Source organism: Falco rusticolus, chromosome 8 (genome assembly GCF_015220075.1).
Source record: "Falco rusticolus isolate bFalRus1 chromosome 8, bFalRus1.pri, whole genome shotgun sequence".
Taxonomy (NCBI): Eukaryota; Metazoa; Chordata; class Aves; order Falconiformes; family Falconidae; genus Falco; species Falco rusticolus.
In genome coordinates, this window is record NC_051194.1 from 4,327,120 (window position 1) to 4,343,536 (window position 16,417).

Here is a 16,417-nt window from a genome sequence, read left to right on the forward strand (position 1 = left end):
TAACATGCTTTTCAGCCCATGTTTTCTTGCAGCTCAGCTGAAAAGTTATTTAATAAAAGAAGGTAAGGCCTAATAGACCCTCTGCCTCTTGAAATTTAAGAAAGCTTTTTTCCCCATGAAAGTTGTTACCAGCTGCCTCTAGAAGTGCAACAATAAAAGTAATTTGTGCAACACTATGAATGAAAATGTGACTCCTTACAGCCTTTGTTTCTCTGCTCAAATCTTATAGCGATGCACTGTTGTACTGCAGTCACAGCTCATAACATGCACTTTTAAAACCCTGGAAGAAATTGATTGTAAATACAGATGATCTGGTGAAGGTGTTCCTAGCAGAGGTTATGATTACTTAGAAACCTTTCAAAAATTAGATGCTGAAATTACATTAAATGGAAGTAAATGTTGTAAATGTGGTTTATGCTGCTCATTCAGATATTTTAAAACTCTACAAGAGTGGTGGTTTCTACATGAAAATGTTTGGTTTCTACATAAATACCTGAACCTACTGCTTTGTAACCTTAACTAGCTCCAAAGAGGGAAATGCTTTTAGTCTACAAAGAATTCATGAATCTTTTTCATTCTACCTTGTTTTCTTAAAAAAAAAAAAAAAAAAAAAAAAAGCAAAACCTGTAAGCCTGCAGTATTTTTGCCTTCCAAACTGAACTTCTGAAAGGCCTATAATGAAATAAATTTAATGTCACTTGTACTTCTCAAAGTCTATTAGTAGTGTGTTGCAAGGTTTCTTTCTTGCCTTTGCTTTTCTTGAACAGGTAGAAAATACACTTCAGCAGAAGAGTCTTGAAAGGCTCATGGGTGGCCAGAATGGATTTACAATAAAAGCTATTAAAGACTTCAACAGTCTCATTTTTCAGTGGTTATAGTACAAGCATGTATGTGGAACTTTTTTTTGAAGAAGCTGAAACAGTATTGATTAAATCTGTTATGATGCTTCTGGAATACTTGTTCTATTGTGTTGTGCTTTTGTTGATAGCTATTCAGACCAATGTAAAGTTTTTAGAGTTAATTTAGATATTTCTAAAATCATAGTTTATAGGGCAGAGTCATTTACCAAAATTCTCTTGACACTTACCCTACAAATACTAGTTACTGCAAAACATCATTTTAATAGAACTGTTCCAATGTTCTTTGCTTTTAGTTAGCTTGTTTATCCCATCCACATGCTTGTGGGTTAATGATGTTGAAATGATACACAACCAGTAAAATTTCATTCCAAGTTGATGCATGTTACTGTTATGTTCAAAATACTTAAAAATAAATAAATAAAATTATATATGGTGATAGAATAGAATCATAGATCTGTAAACTTGATTGTTTAATATTTATAGATGGGGCAGCTGTAATGGAATAGGTGAGAGTGGCAGCAGTCAAGAGGCATTTCTTAATTTTATTTGAGCTCAACTTAACTCTAGAAATTTCTAGTTTATTTTCTGCCTTGGTGATGCTTAACGTTCTTTGAAAGCATAGCTAAGAAACAAAAATAGAACTTTGCAAATTGTTGTCTTTCTGGTCTAAGGCTCTAGGTGGGTTCATTTCCTTTTTTAGGAGTGTGAGCAATTGCTGATATCTTACAGCTATTGAGTGTACGCAAGGCTTGGAAGTAAGTTAATGGTGACTATAAAGAGCTTTTACTTTTTAGAACAGTCAGCTTTTATCCTCAGTAAAAGAATAAATTTAGTCTGTGTTCTTGGCCAAGTTTATCTCCCTTTATGTATTTCCTGTTACTTTGAAGGGTGCAAAGTTTCTCGTATATGTGATAGTTCTAGGGAGCTGAATTATACTTAGTACAGAAATGTCCTATTTCTGAAGGAATAAGGTGATACATAATTGTGTTTTTCTTGTTCTCCCCCCCCCCCCCCCCCTTTTTTTTCAGTACCCTCTTCTATGGACTTACTGAAGCAGTGTAGACCTTTTTTTTTTTTTTTTTGAGCGCTTAGGAAGAAAGATTTTCAAACAGTTTTTTGCTTTGTTTTGCTTTTCTCAGTTTTTTCCATACTATGGACACAAAGCTGAATAATCAAACAAGTACCAATAGGATTAAGCTACTGTGTGAAAGAAATGGATTTATTTTTTTTTCCTGTAAAGGGTGTTTATAAGTTGGGGTTTTTAAAATTTACATTCTTCATAGTAGCCAACTCTCCTTGGGTTTGTTCCCTGCTTTCCTCACCTTCCACCTCCCTAGTAGAAAATTCTAAGGTGGTTACATGTGGGATATTATAAATGCTTCATCTAGAGATGTTTGCTGTATCTTTGGCTGGTGGTGTTTAATATGTGGCTCTGTTATAGGAAAGTACCTGTCTGTGTGTCTGACTAAGCTTGTAAATGTGCCTAGACACTTTAAAAAGCCTTATCAGATGACTTTTAGTTAATCAAAGATAGGAGGGGGGGAAAAAAAAGATGCCCTTGATTGTTACCTTTAATCTAAGAGAAGCAGCACAGAGGTATTTAAACCTTGCTCCCCATCCCCCCATCCCCTTTCTCTTATGTGCAGATTTGGTGTCTCGGGATACGGTAGGTGTTCTAATTCACCACGGTTTATCAAAAGTTGAGAGACAATGTTGTTTGGCAGTCTCTGTAGCAAGAAAGGAAGCATCTTTTGTTATTGACATCCTTTCTCTTAGCTCTGCTCTTGCTTTTTGCCAGCTGCTCATTGTCTATACTTGCTTATTTAGTATTCACAAGGGATTTTACAAGTTCTTATCAGTTCGTTGCCACAGCACATCATTTCCTCTTGTCATCCTTACTCCTTAAATTGGTGGGGGGAGGATTTGCATTAGAGCTGGTGAGTGGTAGAAACCACCACCATTCATGAGCATGAGGGCTGTTTGGGCTGCAGGGTGATGTTCTGCTTCTTTCTGAGGCAGTTTGTACTAAAGGTCACATAGTACTTTACTCTGCCGTGCCTTTCCCCCCCTTCTTTTTCTGGGGAAAAGAAAACATATTTTTTTTGGCCAAAGGCTAAAAATACCCAGCGCTTCAAATATTCTTCTTACAAGATATGAGGAAGTGCAGCATAAAAATAGCCACAGCTGAAAAGGTTGACCACCTTTGAGTGGCTGAGGAAGGGTTGGTTTGGGGTTTTTTTTGGATTTTTCTTTTAATTGTTTGTTTTTCTTTTAGTTATCTACAGTTTCTGCCTCATTTTTTTAATACTTTTCAAAAAACATGGGACATGGAGCTCAAGAAGAAGAAGATTCTTTAGTATTTTCTCCTTCTGGGCAATAAAGATCCAGTTGAGAAGCTGAGTACTTCAATGCTGTACTGGCTGTGGAACTACTGGTTCTGTGCCGCTTAACTGTTTCTTCATAGCAAATTTAAGTCTTCTGGTGAAGCACATGGGACAGGGATATAATACCAGGCTTAAAGCATATTCCCCAAGCCTGTCTTCTGAAAGAAAGTGACGGATTTAATGAACATTAACAGAAGCCATGCTGTCCCTTTTGACCCTGGACTGTCCTTTTCCCCGCTCATCAGTAATGCAAAGACTGGGGACTCTAATCATGTTTTACTTTTATTTAGGTTTGGGGTGAGGTCCTAGGACTTCTGGGGTTTTGTTTTGAAACAAAATGAGGTGCAATGGCTAGGGTTGAAACAGGAATTATTTTAATATCTGCCTTTCTGTTTTACCACATTCTTTACTTGTTTATTAATTACTTCTTAAATTTTCTTTTTAATAGAACTGATTTGGAGGAATCAATCATCATTTTTGATGTGAAGACTTCATCACTGACATCCATATGTTCATATGTCAGCCATCAAGAAATAAAACAGCTCATCAGTGGCAGTAACTGCTTTTGGTGTACACTGACATTTATTTGAAAAAAATCCCACAAACAAACATAAAAACCCCCAACAGATAGAACCCAGCAAACCTTTTGAAGACTTGTGTCAAATGACGTCAATGGCCAGTTTGTTCTCCTTTACTAGCCCAGCTGTAAAGCGTCTGTTGGGCTGGAAACAAGGAGATGAAGAGGAAAAATGGGCAGAAAAAGCTGTTGATGCTTTGGTAAAAAAGCTGAAAAAGAAAAAGGGTGCTATGGAAGAACTGGAGAAAGCCTTGAGCAGCCCAGGACAACCCAGCAAGTGTGTTACTATCCCCCGCTCTTTAGATGGACGACTTCAAGTTTCTCACAGAAAAGGCCTTCCCCATGTAATTTACTGTCGTGTTTGGCGTTGGCCTGATCTACAAAGCCATCATGAGCTGAAGCCATTGGATATTTGTGAATTTCCTTTTGGATCTAAACAGAAGGAAGTCTGCATCAATCCATACCACTATAAGAGGGTGGAGAGCCCAGGTATGTTTGAATATGGCTGTCTTAAAAAATGAAGAAAGTCTCCAGGAACCACTCATTGTTCACTCCCTCCTTCTCCAGTACTGTATAAAAATTTACATGTGATGTTTGAGGCAGTTTGGAAAAGGAATGTTCGAAGTGTACTCTTCTGGTGGGGTTTTGGGGAGGTGTGTTGTCCATTCTGTACTAGCTGTTTTTCTTTGTGGTAAATCGCACCTTTCCCACAGGTCTCTTAAGCCTGCTACCCTTAAAGTTAGTGGCAAAGTCCTCATTTGTAATAAAATAGAAAGCAGTGATCGAAAGACTTCAGTTTCCTTGATAAACTTGTTGAAAACTTCAGTCCTTGCAGGGTTGGTAGCCTTCCTTCAGGGGCTTAATATTTCATCAGTGAGTGGCATGAACGGAGAAAATAATAATAGTTTTTTAAAAATCTAGTGTGTAGCATTTACCACTTCACTTACCATTAGCAGGCAGCAGAGCTGAACAGAACCAAGAGTGATGATCAGTTAGAGCAAGGTATGTACCGAATTTGTGTCAGGTCTGAAGTCTGCTGTTAAGGCATGGTGCCATGGGAGAAGGTGAGGAGGATTGTCGTTATTAAGTATGTTGCTCTGGGAAGTATAGTGAAAAGTTGCTTCCGTTGTTCCACAAAATGGTTCTAACTCTCCTGCAACCAGCTCAAGTGCTCTACTGTAGCACTTGAATTCCAGACTCCAGCACTCTTGCATTTAAAAGCTAAAACTCCAGCTTAGCAACAGTTGTATATTGTAGTATAGATTTTGACTTCCGTGAAAAGGACTATATGTAACTATATAGTTTGACTGTAGTAATACAGACTATATTTCCATTTTTACTGATTTGGTAATGTACATATTCTGTGAATTTTGCACTCCTAAATCAGGAGTTTGGTATGTGCCACACACGGACTTTTTTTCTGATTTTTTTTTTTTTTTAAGAGGGTCTGCTTTCCATTGCATGAAATACAAGTGTGCTTTTGCTCTGATTTTTGCAAGATTAAAGTTTGAGTCATTCCGTGAAGCAAAATGTAAAAAAATAAAGGAAAGAGGATGGGGTAAAGGCATGACAGGTGAATCCCTTATTCCTTTTTCCACCCAGCTAGTGTCGATATTTTTGTGATGAGCAGAATAGCACATGATTTGTATCTGTTTCCTTGTATCTCAGTTTTTAATCTAAGTTTGTCTGGGTTTTGTTTGTTTGTTTCAGTTCTACCTCCAGTGTTAGTGCCTAGACATAGTGAATTCAATCCACAGCACAGTCTACTAGTTCAGTTCAGGAATCTAAGCCACAATGAACCACATATGCCACACAACGCGACATTTCCAGATTCTTTCCAGCAACCCAACAGCACTCCATTTTCCATTTCGCCAAACAGTCCCTATCCACCTTCTCCAGCCAGCAGCACTTACCCAAGCTCCCCAGCTAGCTCTGGACCATCTAGTCCGTTTCAGCTACCAGGTAAGTACAGGCTGAATGTCAGCTTAATAAAAAAAATTGAAATGTCACATGCTGTTACAACTTAGTACCTCAGCCTCTTGTGATACTTGCAGTAAATTGTTTTTCCATTTGCATTTTAGGGGGGGTTCTTCCTAGTTTTGTCACTGGTCAGTTAATTGTTATAGTTTTATTTTTCCAAATGGTTTTTGTCATGGATACAATAGCAGTGTTATTTTGCCAGCTTCAGTGTAGAATAACTGATACATACTTTAGAATAATATCTAGCATTGAAAAGAAAACAGATAGATGTAAGAGGCTGAGAAAGAAATTAATTGATGTCTTTCTCTGAACAAAGACACATGTGGTGTCTAACTGGGGAAAACCAGCAAATTTTTGGTAGGAACTTCACAGATTTGAGTGCAAATAGGGAAGAAAAATTAAGGGCAAAGGAAAGAAGCCTTATTGAGTCTGGTAATTGGTGTGGTTTATAAAGCCAAGAAGCTAATAGATTAAAGAATATATTTTTCCACTAGCTCAGTGCCCTTGTCTTTGTTCTTTCTGGCTGCCCAGTGCCACAAAAAGTGCCCATTCAGTGGGGTATCCCTCTTGGACAAGTACTGTGATCACTGGGATGAATGCATTAATGGTAACTGGAGAGAGTTTCTGAAATAAGGGGTAATAGCGTGTTGGTACAGTGAGTACTGTGCTGATGAAGAGTATAGAGATCTACACTTCTATAATGAATTCAGCCTACAGAAGCAGCAAAAAATTAATTGATTTAGACTTTCATTATGCTACAGCAAATAAAGTTATTTCTTCTACTGCTTTCTTTCTGAACACAGAGAATAGGGGAGGCAAGAAAGCTAATGTCCGTGTGACAAAAAGTGGGAACTATTTTACCTTGCCCAGCTGCAGGAGTGCAGTTGTTAAAAAAAAGGGGGGGGGGGGGGGAAAGCACATCATCAAGATTTCTCAAGTGTCCAGTCTTCTTGTTAGTCCTATAAGTAGGAATCCAGCTACTGAAGGAGTTTACTATAAAGACAGGTTACTTTGAAAATGGGTCCAAATGTTCTAACATCTCTTGTTCAAGAGTATTGTTGTGTGTTTACACCTGTAGAATGAATAAATAAATAAATATTCTAACTTGTTGAGGTTTGTTCTAGTTTATTCTGATTTTTTCATGTTTGTAGCTGATACTCCACCTCCTGCATATATGCCCCCAGATGATCAAATGGGGCAGGATAATTCTCAGTCTATGGACACAAGCAATACAATGATCCCTCAAATCATGCCAAATATATCGACCCGAGGTAAGTTGTATAGTATAGTGTAAAATTAGCATAGTTTGACTTCTTACAACTCATGATGAAATTGAACTAATAACTTCCAATGGTGCAGTAAACCTTGTTGGTAAGTGGAGGCAGTCCTCCAAGGCAAACTGGGGCTGTAGCAGAAAGAATTAAATAAAACTTGCTTTGCTTATTTGCATCTCTGGTATTTAAAATTTTGTAAGCCATGCTATGCAACTGAAAAGTTGAACTTTTTTTCACTTCTCAGAAATAGTCTTCTGCTACTTTGACGTGCTGTTGAAATTGTACAAGCACAAAGGCTCTGAAAATGGACTCTCAAAATACCAATTGTAACAGCTTTTTAAAAATTGGACAGAAGAATCATGTTTCACCTGATAACACAGACATCTATTTTTTTTGTGTGTAGTTTTGTTTAGTATCAGGCTTAAAATAGTAAAACAGTTATAAAATCAGTGGACTAGGTAAAATGTGTGACAGTAAAGATCGTTAAGATCTTGATCAGGACATCGTAACTGTTAACTAAGCTTTTACTTATCTGTTGATATTTTGGAAGGCCTGCTTTACAGTTCTACGTTTAATATTTTATCACTTAAGATAAACTGGTACTTTTGTTTTGCTTATTTGCAGATGTTCAGCCTGTTGCCTATGAAGAACCCAAACACTGGTGTTCAATTGTATATTACGAATTAAATAACCGTGTTGGGGAAGCCTTTCATGCATCATCTACAAGCGTCTTAGTAGATGGCTTTACAGATCCCTCCAATAATAAAAACAGGTTCTGCTTAGGTTTGCTCTCAAATGTGAATCGCAACTCAACAATTGAGAACACTAGACGACATATTGGAAAAGGTAAAGCTTAGTTGTGTTACACAGGGTCAAGAAGCTAAGTCCTTGTTGGTATTTCAACTTCTGTATACTGCAACAATGATTACTCTTCGATATGAGTAGTAGAGGTAATCTATGATATGTTACCTACTCCTCCAGTATCAGAAGACAACTTATTTAGGCATGGTTTGATTCTAATTAGTCTAGGAATTGCATACTTTTTTCTTTGGCACTAATTTAAAAGAGTAAATATTACCTCTTTCTTGCCAAACTATATTGTCATAGGGGCTTGCTTGTTATGGTTAATAATTTTATGTAGAATTTTGTGTTTCAGCACCAGGAAATATATTGAGGGCTTCTGATATTCTATAGTATATCTACTTTCTAAATCAAATTTTTCGTACCACTTCACAGTATATCAAAGATCTTTTTTATTTTGTTGTTCATGTAAGGTATTACACTGCTGTCTACAGTGTGTTCCAGTATCTTGCATGAGTTGGCAGCAGGACTTTGAAGTGCTAATGCAGAACTGCAAGGACTCATTTGGCTGAGTGAATCCATGGGGCGTGTATGTGTGTGGGAGGGATTCCTGGAGACAGCAGGTTTTGCAAGATCTTCTAGTTCGCCCATACTGTTTGGCTGATAGCACATATAGACGCACAGTTTTCATCTTTGATGGAATGTGCGTGGATTATCTTGAAATGTAGTACTCCTTTTCTGAATATCTCCTTTTTTGTAACTAAGTCAGTGCTGAGAACCTGGTTTTGTTGCAGATATAACTAGACACCTTTTTAACACATGAGATTGATAACTGTTGGTGTTGAGTTTTGTTTGATGAAAGTTGCTGTTGCTTGTAGTATATATTCGAGACCCATCCTGTCCCTTAACAGTCTTTCAATTAGAAACGACTATAAATATGGCAAAATTTTGCAGATAATCTGGAGACCATGCGTTCTATTAATATCTCTTGGAAACTTGGCTCTCCAGTCCTGTTGTCTGAGAAAAGTTAGTGTTATGAAGGGGAACAACTGATTTCCGAGGCATGGGTGGTTTGTCAGGTTCTTTTGTTTTGGCTTACCCCTTTAGATGGTACTGGCAGAGAAATCTTACACAACTGCCTAAGGTCAGAAACGTAGCAAGGATCCAGCATCATGTTGTAGAATAGTATTAGCTGCAGTGAGCTTTAAAATGTCTATATCTAGTACTAATGATTAGACTAAAACTTTGCTTTATGGTAGCAGTTCTGGGAACAATTAAGATTGTTTGGGGATAAAATACTATTTATTTATGGCTTTGTTTGGAAATTCTTGGGGTTTTGCCTCCTTAAAACAACCCAATCCTAGTTGCTAAACTTTTTTCTGTAAAAGCATTGCATTGCAAGCATAAGTGACTTCTAATTGTGCATTGGATTATTTTTGAAGTAGCTGTGTTGCCTTCAGACTGTTACGTGGTGCAGCTCCCCTCTTCAGGGATCTCTCAGAAGGTCTTTACCAGAAGAAGTTAGCTGGCCAGGTGGTGGTCCCTGTCTTTTTAAAATAAATAGGGTTGTGTTGTGAAAATGCATTCTTGCCCACTCCAGATTTTCTGACAGCTGCTTGTAGTTCTTGAAGCCAGTGGTTCCTCTATGTAACCTTCATCCATAGTCCCAAACGGATCTAGCAGTGTTCACAACAGTTGGTGCTGTCTGAAAGATTGTGTCTATTGACTTGCTGCAGCTTCATCTGGCAAACCACGGGGTAGGTAGTCTGCAGTGGATGTCTGGGTATTGCAAGGAAGATTGAACTGTATCCCAGTCATTTAACAGTGGTGGGCAGGGGAAGGGGAGAAGATCTGGGAGAAGGAAGGCGAATATCTCAACTGAAGTAGCAGTGAGAATCTGTGTTTGGAAGCTGAAAGGATCTGTAGCTTTTTTATATATAAAATTTTAGTTAGTAGTAGTATTATATAGGCTTTAGAACATAAAAGGAGGGAAGCATTTATGTATATAGCTGAAACCAGGCAGATGTGATTAAATCTAGGGGCTTTGTTGATTTTTTTTTTAAGGTTGGTATTGCCTGATGGTATTTAAGTGTCCAACTAATTGGACTTACATCTCCTTTTACTTGATAAAATACACTGGAAATCAGAGCAGACTATGAATATATTTTCTCATTCATGTCTATCACTACCCTTTCTCCCAGGACACTTTTATTTCTGTTGGAATTTCCATAGGCAGAAGGTACCAGTTTTATAAAACTGGAATTAGAAAATCCACTGAAGTACTCTAGAAAAATAGCTTGAAATAACTGTTGACATGAAGGGGTTTTTTTCCATTCTATTCTGTAATTGATGAGAGAAGGACATCTAGTGGCTGATATATAACGGAGCCTACTGTATTTTGAAATGAGAAGGTATGTTGTAGTGTGGACAAAAGGGCTTTTCTGAAAAGCTCCTCAAACAGAAAATCTGTCTCTGATTTTGTGGGAGTTGTATTAAGTACGATATTTTTGGAAAAAAGTAATCTGAAATGTTTTTATCTTTGTTTTCAAGGAGTTCATCTCTATTATGTTGGTGGAGAAGTCTATGCTGAGTGTTTAAGTGACAGCAGCATATTTGTACAGAGCAGGAACTGCAACTACCACCATGGCTTTCATCCAACAACTGTATGCAAGATTCCTAGTGGATGCAGTCTGAAAATTTTTAACAATCAGGAGTTCGCTCAGCTTTTAGCTCAGTCTGTCAACCATGGATTTGAAGCAGTATATGAGCTTACCAAAATGTGCACCATTCGAATGAGTTTTGTAAAGGTAAACAAATTATTTTGAGGGTGTTTAAATTTATTGTGGATTTGGGTATTCAGCAGTAATTACATTAGCACTGTAACAATGTAGCAAAGCTGTTCTGACCTGGTGGTGTTCTCAATGATAAGTGTGTGGAAACTGGTTAATTTGGCGAGTGGGAAATTGATGCAAGAAGGGAAAAGCAGAGCTAGCTGTACAGAATGTTGGCCGTGTATTTAGTTACTTCAGTATTAAGGACAGGGATTTAATCATTGTGGTTGCTATAATTTTATTAAAGGAGATTTGAGATCATGCTCAATTTGAAGGAACAAAATGAACTCTAAGACCACTAAAAGAATGTGAGTAGAGAGGATCATAAGTGATTTCAGAAAAAATTGCAACTCCTTCAAAGACATTAATACTTTTTGTAAAAAAAAAAAAAAGGAAAAAAGACATTATTTGAATTTATGAAGCCAAACTGTACTGTTATTCTGACAGTAGTGTTTTCTCAGTGTTGTTTAATCAAGATGCTGTCTGTTTCAGATTTAGTGTGGAGTATAGACATGGGCCTTCCAGGGTTTTATTGCATCTTGCCCAAAAAATATTGATTGTTTTGTCAGTTATGATAAATACTGCTCAGACTGAGAATGTAGAGGATAAGGGAGCAGGAGGGAGAAACAGAAAAGAGATGTGGCCGTAGTCAGGAGGCATTCTTGAGTTGAGTTGGCAGTGCGCTCCACAGAGGAGCTCCTGTAGTTGCTCCGAGTGTGTGGCAGACAAGACTGGATTCAGCCTTCCAGGTGCAGCTTCCCTCCTGCTCCTTCACAATCTCGAGTTTTTTCTTTTAGGTAAGAAGTGTTGCTAAACTCTGAGTTCCCTTCAGATAAGTATCTTGGAACATGATTTCCTGCTTCTTGTTAGTACAGTTATTTTGACAGACGAGCATGTCATCAACTTGATTGATAATGTTTTGTTCATTTTTAGGGATGGGGAGCTGAATATCACCGACAAGACGTCACGAGCACCCCGTGCTGGATAGAAATTCATCTTCATGGGCCCCTCCAGTGGCTGGATAAAGTACTTACACAAATGGGTTCTCCTCTTAATCCCATCTCATCTGTTTCATAGTGCTGAAATTCTATCTCCAGCCTAATTTTTAGTGAACTTATTCTAATTCTAGAGAAACTTCCAGTGTGGATACTGTGAGCTATATGGAGAATGGATTTAACTTTTTTTTTTTAAAATCCCTTTGTGACCAATTCCATTGTGTATAGCTAACCAGTTTTACATTTCAATTTGTTCTTGTGATGCTTAAGTGACAGTTGAGCCCTAAGGGAAAAAAGTCTATTGAAAAATTCAGAACACTTTTCCCCTTCTTCCCATAGAACTTAAACAGGCATATGTCTTAACTGGAAAAAAAATTTTTTCTTCTTGTCCTGTAGGGACAAGAATTGTGAAGACTGACTTCAGAAAAGAAATACATATCATAGTTTGGTATTTTTTAAATGTTTTTGAAACTGTTTGAACACGTGCAGCTCCAGCTTGCAAGCTGTATTTTTAGCATTTTGTTTAACATCTTAAGGTTGACAACTGTCATAAACAAAATTAGACTTTATTATGGCTAATTTGCCTCAAATTGGACAATGTGATTTTTTTCTAAGTGTACACATGAAATATACTTTTTACAAATATTGGAGTGGTGTAAAAACACTTGTACTGTCTATTGGAAAATGTTGTCATAAACACACTGTATATTAATGCAGAATAGCAGTTCTTAGCCTTTTCCCACTTCAGTTTTGTAATATCTCTTTTAACCACAGTTTTAAATACTAATTGATACAAGGTAAACATCTTGCACATTTCTGGAGTAGTAATTCTTGTTTTGCTTTGATTTACACTCACGCCGTTTGGATTTGGTTGCCAAGGCTATTTCTTTTTAGGTACCCTTCTCTATTTTAACATAAACACTACTATTTGTAAATGGCAGTGCTTACTACTTTTTGGAAGGAATAAGTTTTTTGTTTTCTTTTTGGTGTTCTAGCTGTTTATTTTACCTGTCTGGAATTGATCTGTGTTAGGCCTTTTTAATCTCTCAGTAGACATTACGCAGTATTAGTGATTACACTGTATTTAATTCACTTTCAGTATGAGTTTGAGTCTCTTTGAAGACTGTGAGTGGCTTAGCAAATTAGTAACTGAATGCAGAAGCTTTTACTTCCAGATCATGTAATTTAATACAGACCTGTTGGTAATGACCAAAAGTAATCACTTCTTTGTAGCCTATGTGAAACAGCGGTCCTGAGCCTGTCCCTGGTGGCAGGTGTTCAATCAGAAGACTCGTAACTGTAGTTGGCAGCTTTATGGGATTGAAGGACTGCATTGATATGATGATGAAATTTCTTCCTCGCACGTAAGGAATCCTGTTGCCTGTGCTGTTGTATTACTCAGTAGAGAATTTATGTATTAAAGACTAAAAGCAATCAGTTAAACAACATGCATATTTTCCCCCTTAAAATAATAATAAAAGGAGGCTGAAAGAAATATTCTAAGAGAATTAGAAGTGAATTATGTACAAAATTCCTTTGCATGCAGAAAAAGACCTATTGTATTTTTTTTACTTCTCATCCTCCTTTTTTCTCTTTCCTGAACACCCCTTCAGAAAAGGGTTTCAGTGTTTGGGGAGAGGCTGAAAACTCTAAAATGCAAATACTTATTAAAAGATATATTGCAATTACTGCAATCCTGAGACATTGATTGCTTACACAATTTCTTGTGTCTTCTGTTGAATGAAGTTTCTGCTCAAATGTGGAAGTCATGCATCATATGGTACCTAAGTAACAAGTGATCTTAAAGGAATAAAATTGTTTACGTGTCATTAAAATGTTTCTTATGAAATGCCTTAAAGGAATAAACTGTTACACTTCTGCAGAACCCTAATATTCTCTTGTACAGGAATTTCTATGTTACTTGGTGTTTTGGCTTTTTGGTGTTTGTTAAAGCAATTTCTCAAGTGTGTTTTAAAAACAAACAAGTGCATCTTCAGGCAAAGGGGAATAACATTATTTGTGGCTCGCCTTTGGGGTCTTCTCTTTCATTCTTTGGAACTGCAACCCACAGATGGTTCTTTTGATCGAATAAGATGCGAAGTGGGTTTGCCACAGGATCGGGCTTCTATTTTCTTCTCCCTGGGCCTGACTTGTCAAATTGCTGAATACGTATGTTTGACACTACAGGATATTTTTTTTTTTTCCTTGACTAGCTTTTATAATAAATGTCATGGCACATTGAATTTAGGAAAAGATCTCTGTTGTTAGGTACTTTCAGATAAAGTAAAATCTTTGCTAAATGTTTTTCACCTGGCTTTGTCTATGTTCACTTGCATGTTTAGATGTGGCCAACTAAATGACTTACGAATGGGTGCTGAAGTGGGTGTTCATGAGCCAGAGCTGCTGCTTAGTGCTAGTATTGTGGTTAGATTGGCCATCCATGCACTGAACCGTAATTCCTGCAATAATATCCAGTTAACCCACTTGCGATGCTGTCATTAAGTACTAGAGCACTCTGGCATTTGTCTACTTGTGTACATATTCTTGAACTGTAATATATGCAGTGCTGGGGATATCCTTGTGGCTGCTGATCTTGCCAGGGTAGGTGTACAGGAGCAGACCCAGTAAGATTTGTCTGTTTTCTGCTTTTCTGTTCCTTTTAAGTAGGACTTTTTGAGAGCTTCCTAGTTAGCAGATTTTTGTGTGCTACTGGTTCATGGTGCTCCTGGTCATGTTTAGTTCATCTGTGCTGCTGATACACAATTCAGATACCAGTGCACGGGTAGATTGGTTGAAGAGCTCTTTGACTCTAAAGATGATTTAAGTGTAGTGATAGCAAGAGAGTGCTGCTTCTGTTGCAGCATACACATGTGTAAGTCACTTCTTGATCTAGATGGAGGGATGGAGAAACTGAGACAGCCAGTAGGCTCCATCTTCCACTACCACGCTTTCTGGTGTAGCCCAGTTTAGACTGAATGTTACTCTTCAGTGAAAACTGTTTTGGCCTTTTGTAGTGTATTTTCTTCTTTTGGGGCATCTTTCTACATTGCACCAACCACAGCATTAACTAACAGCTTTGGCAATACCAGCAAAGAGTTTAGAACAGGCACACAGAAGTTCTTTCTGGGTTTGCTTTTATAGTCACTAAAATAAGATCGTAGCTTGGATATTCCTTCTTAGAGGACTTCAGTCTTGCTGGCAGTCAATCCAGTGCCTTGTGTAAGTATTATGTTCATTTAATTGCATTAGGCGTGAAGTAGTTGTACATGAAGGGATGACATTGGGTTATAGTATCTATAGGACCAAAATAAAAATTTCTAGTATGACTGACAGATGAGAGACAAATCTAACAGAACAGCCCATTAGTTCAAAAGAACCATGAAACAGCCCATGTCTTGTAATTTGGTATAGAATTATTTAAAATGCTGGAATTCTTTTGGGTTTTGCTTGAAGCTATGATTTCCACCACCACCATGCACACAGTATTACAGTGTGGAAGTTATCAATCCTTGGGCAGATACTCTGCAGTGTAAGGCTAGAGAACATTAAAATGTGTCAGGCTTCCTTCATAGTTCTAAATTTTTTTGGGATATTGTTTTAGTTTCCCGAAGTGTTGCTAGTGATGTTTTTTAGCCAAAAAAAAAAAAAAAAAGCAAAGAAAAAAAAAAGCAAAAAGCAACATTTTCTAAATGTTTTGCTTCAGAAGACAAACGTGACTAACTTTCTTTTTTGTAGTTGTGAAGTTTCTGTTTAGGAAGGTATCCCATTCTGAATTCAAATCAGTAGACCAAACCATCAGATTACACAGTAATGTTGCTTTGTTGTGCTGCTCCATAAACCTGCTTCTGTGTTTGTTGCAAGCATAACCTTTATGCTTTTGTTTACATTGTAGGAAACACAGTTCTAGCAATGAGTTTTTTCATATAACTCTATAAACATCTTTTTATTTTGTTAATTTTAAAATTATTAGGTTTTGCTATGTTATGTTTTTAAAGATATTTTTTGCATACTGCTGCTCATATTTCAATAAACAAAACAAACCCTGAGATTTTTCTGATTTCCTTTTTCTGTAACTCAGTACGTCTCAGATATTTGTTTACAAGGGTTGGTTTATGGCTTCTTGTAACTCTTGCTGCTGATGCCTTACCGTCTACATATTCCTCCTCATACAAGTGTGATCTTGTAATTTTAAAAATACTTTTTGATAGCTTTTGGGTAACACAAAAGCTGCCATGCTCTTGGAAGCAGAGACTAAATCATTTCATTAACTTATTTAAGAGGGGTTTTTTCTTGTTCTAGAATGCAGCCAGCCAAAACGCTGTCAATTTGTCGGTACTTCATAAAAATACCTAAATCGACAGTACAAAAAAATGTGTATCTGTAAGACTTCAGCAACACTTTTGATTATTGTGTTGGGGGTGGTTGGGGTTGGTTTTTTTTTTTACCTTCGTGGCTGACCATAACGTTTTTAAACAATCGTGATCTTGTCTGAATGTGTAGAGCTTTAAGCTGATGACCGATAGCTTTTTCATTGAAATGAAGGCTGTTCGAATCTCTCTTGAAACTCAAGTACTCTTCCAATAAAATGGAAATTTAGGAGAAGTTTAGTGAGCTGTGCTTTTGCTGTCTATTAGCCTTATTTTTAAGATTGAGGGGAAGAAAAGTTTTCTCTTGCTTACCAAGCTACTACAGAAATAAAGGTGGAAACAGTAATT

At 37.2% G+C, this 16,417-nt stretch overlaps 1 protein-coding gene across 2 annotated transcripts in view; it reads left to right on the forward strand.

The window, feature by feature from the left end:
* SMAD5 (SMAD family member 5) overlaps positions 1-15,748 on the forward strand; it is a 30,469-nt gene extending 14,721 nt beyond the window's left edge. Inside the window, exons 2-7 of one of the 2 annotated variants that reach the window (XM_037397422.1) lie at positions 3,693-4,310; positions 5,532-5,783; positions 6,953-7,072; positions 7,700-7,921; positions 10,427-10,683; positions 11,641-11,799. In XM_037397422.1, coding sequence (XP_037253319.1) covers positions 3,908-4,310; positions 5,532-5,783; positions 6,953-7,072; positions 7,700-7,921; positions 10,427-10,683; positions 11,641-11,784 — 1,398 coding nt within the window. In that variant the 5' untranslated portion in view covers positions 3,693-3,907 and the 3' untranslated portion in view covers positions 11,785-11,799. Of the gene's footprint in view, positions 1-3,692; positions 4,311-5,531; positions 5,784-6,952; positions 7,073-7,699; positions 7,922-10,426; positions 10,684-11,640 lie in introns of both variants that reach the window. The other variant, XM_037397421.1, reaches the window with a different exon arrangement.
* The last annotated feature ends 669 nt before the right edge of the window (positions 15,749-16,417 follow it).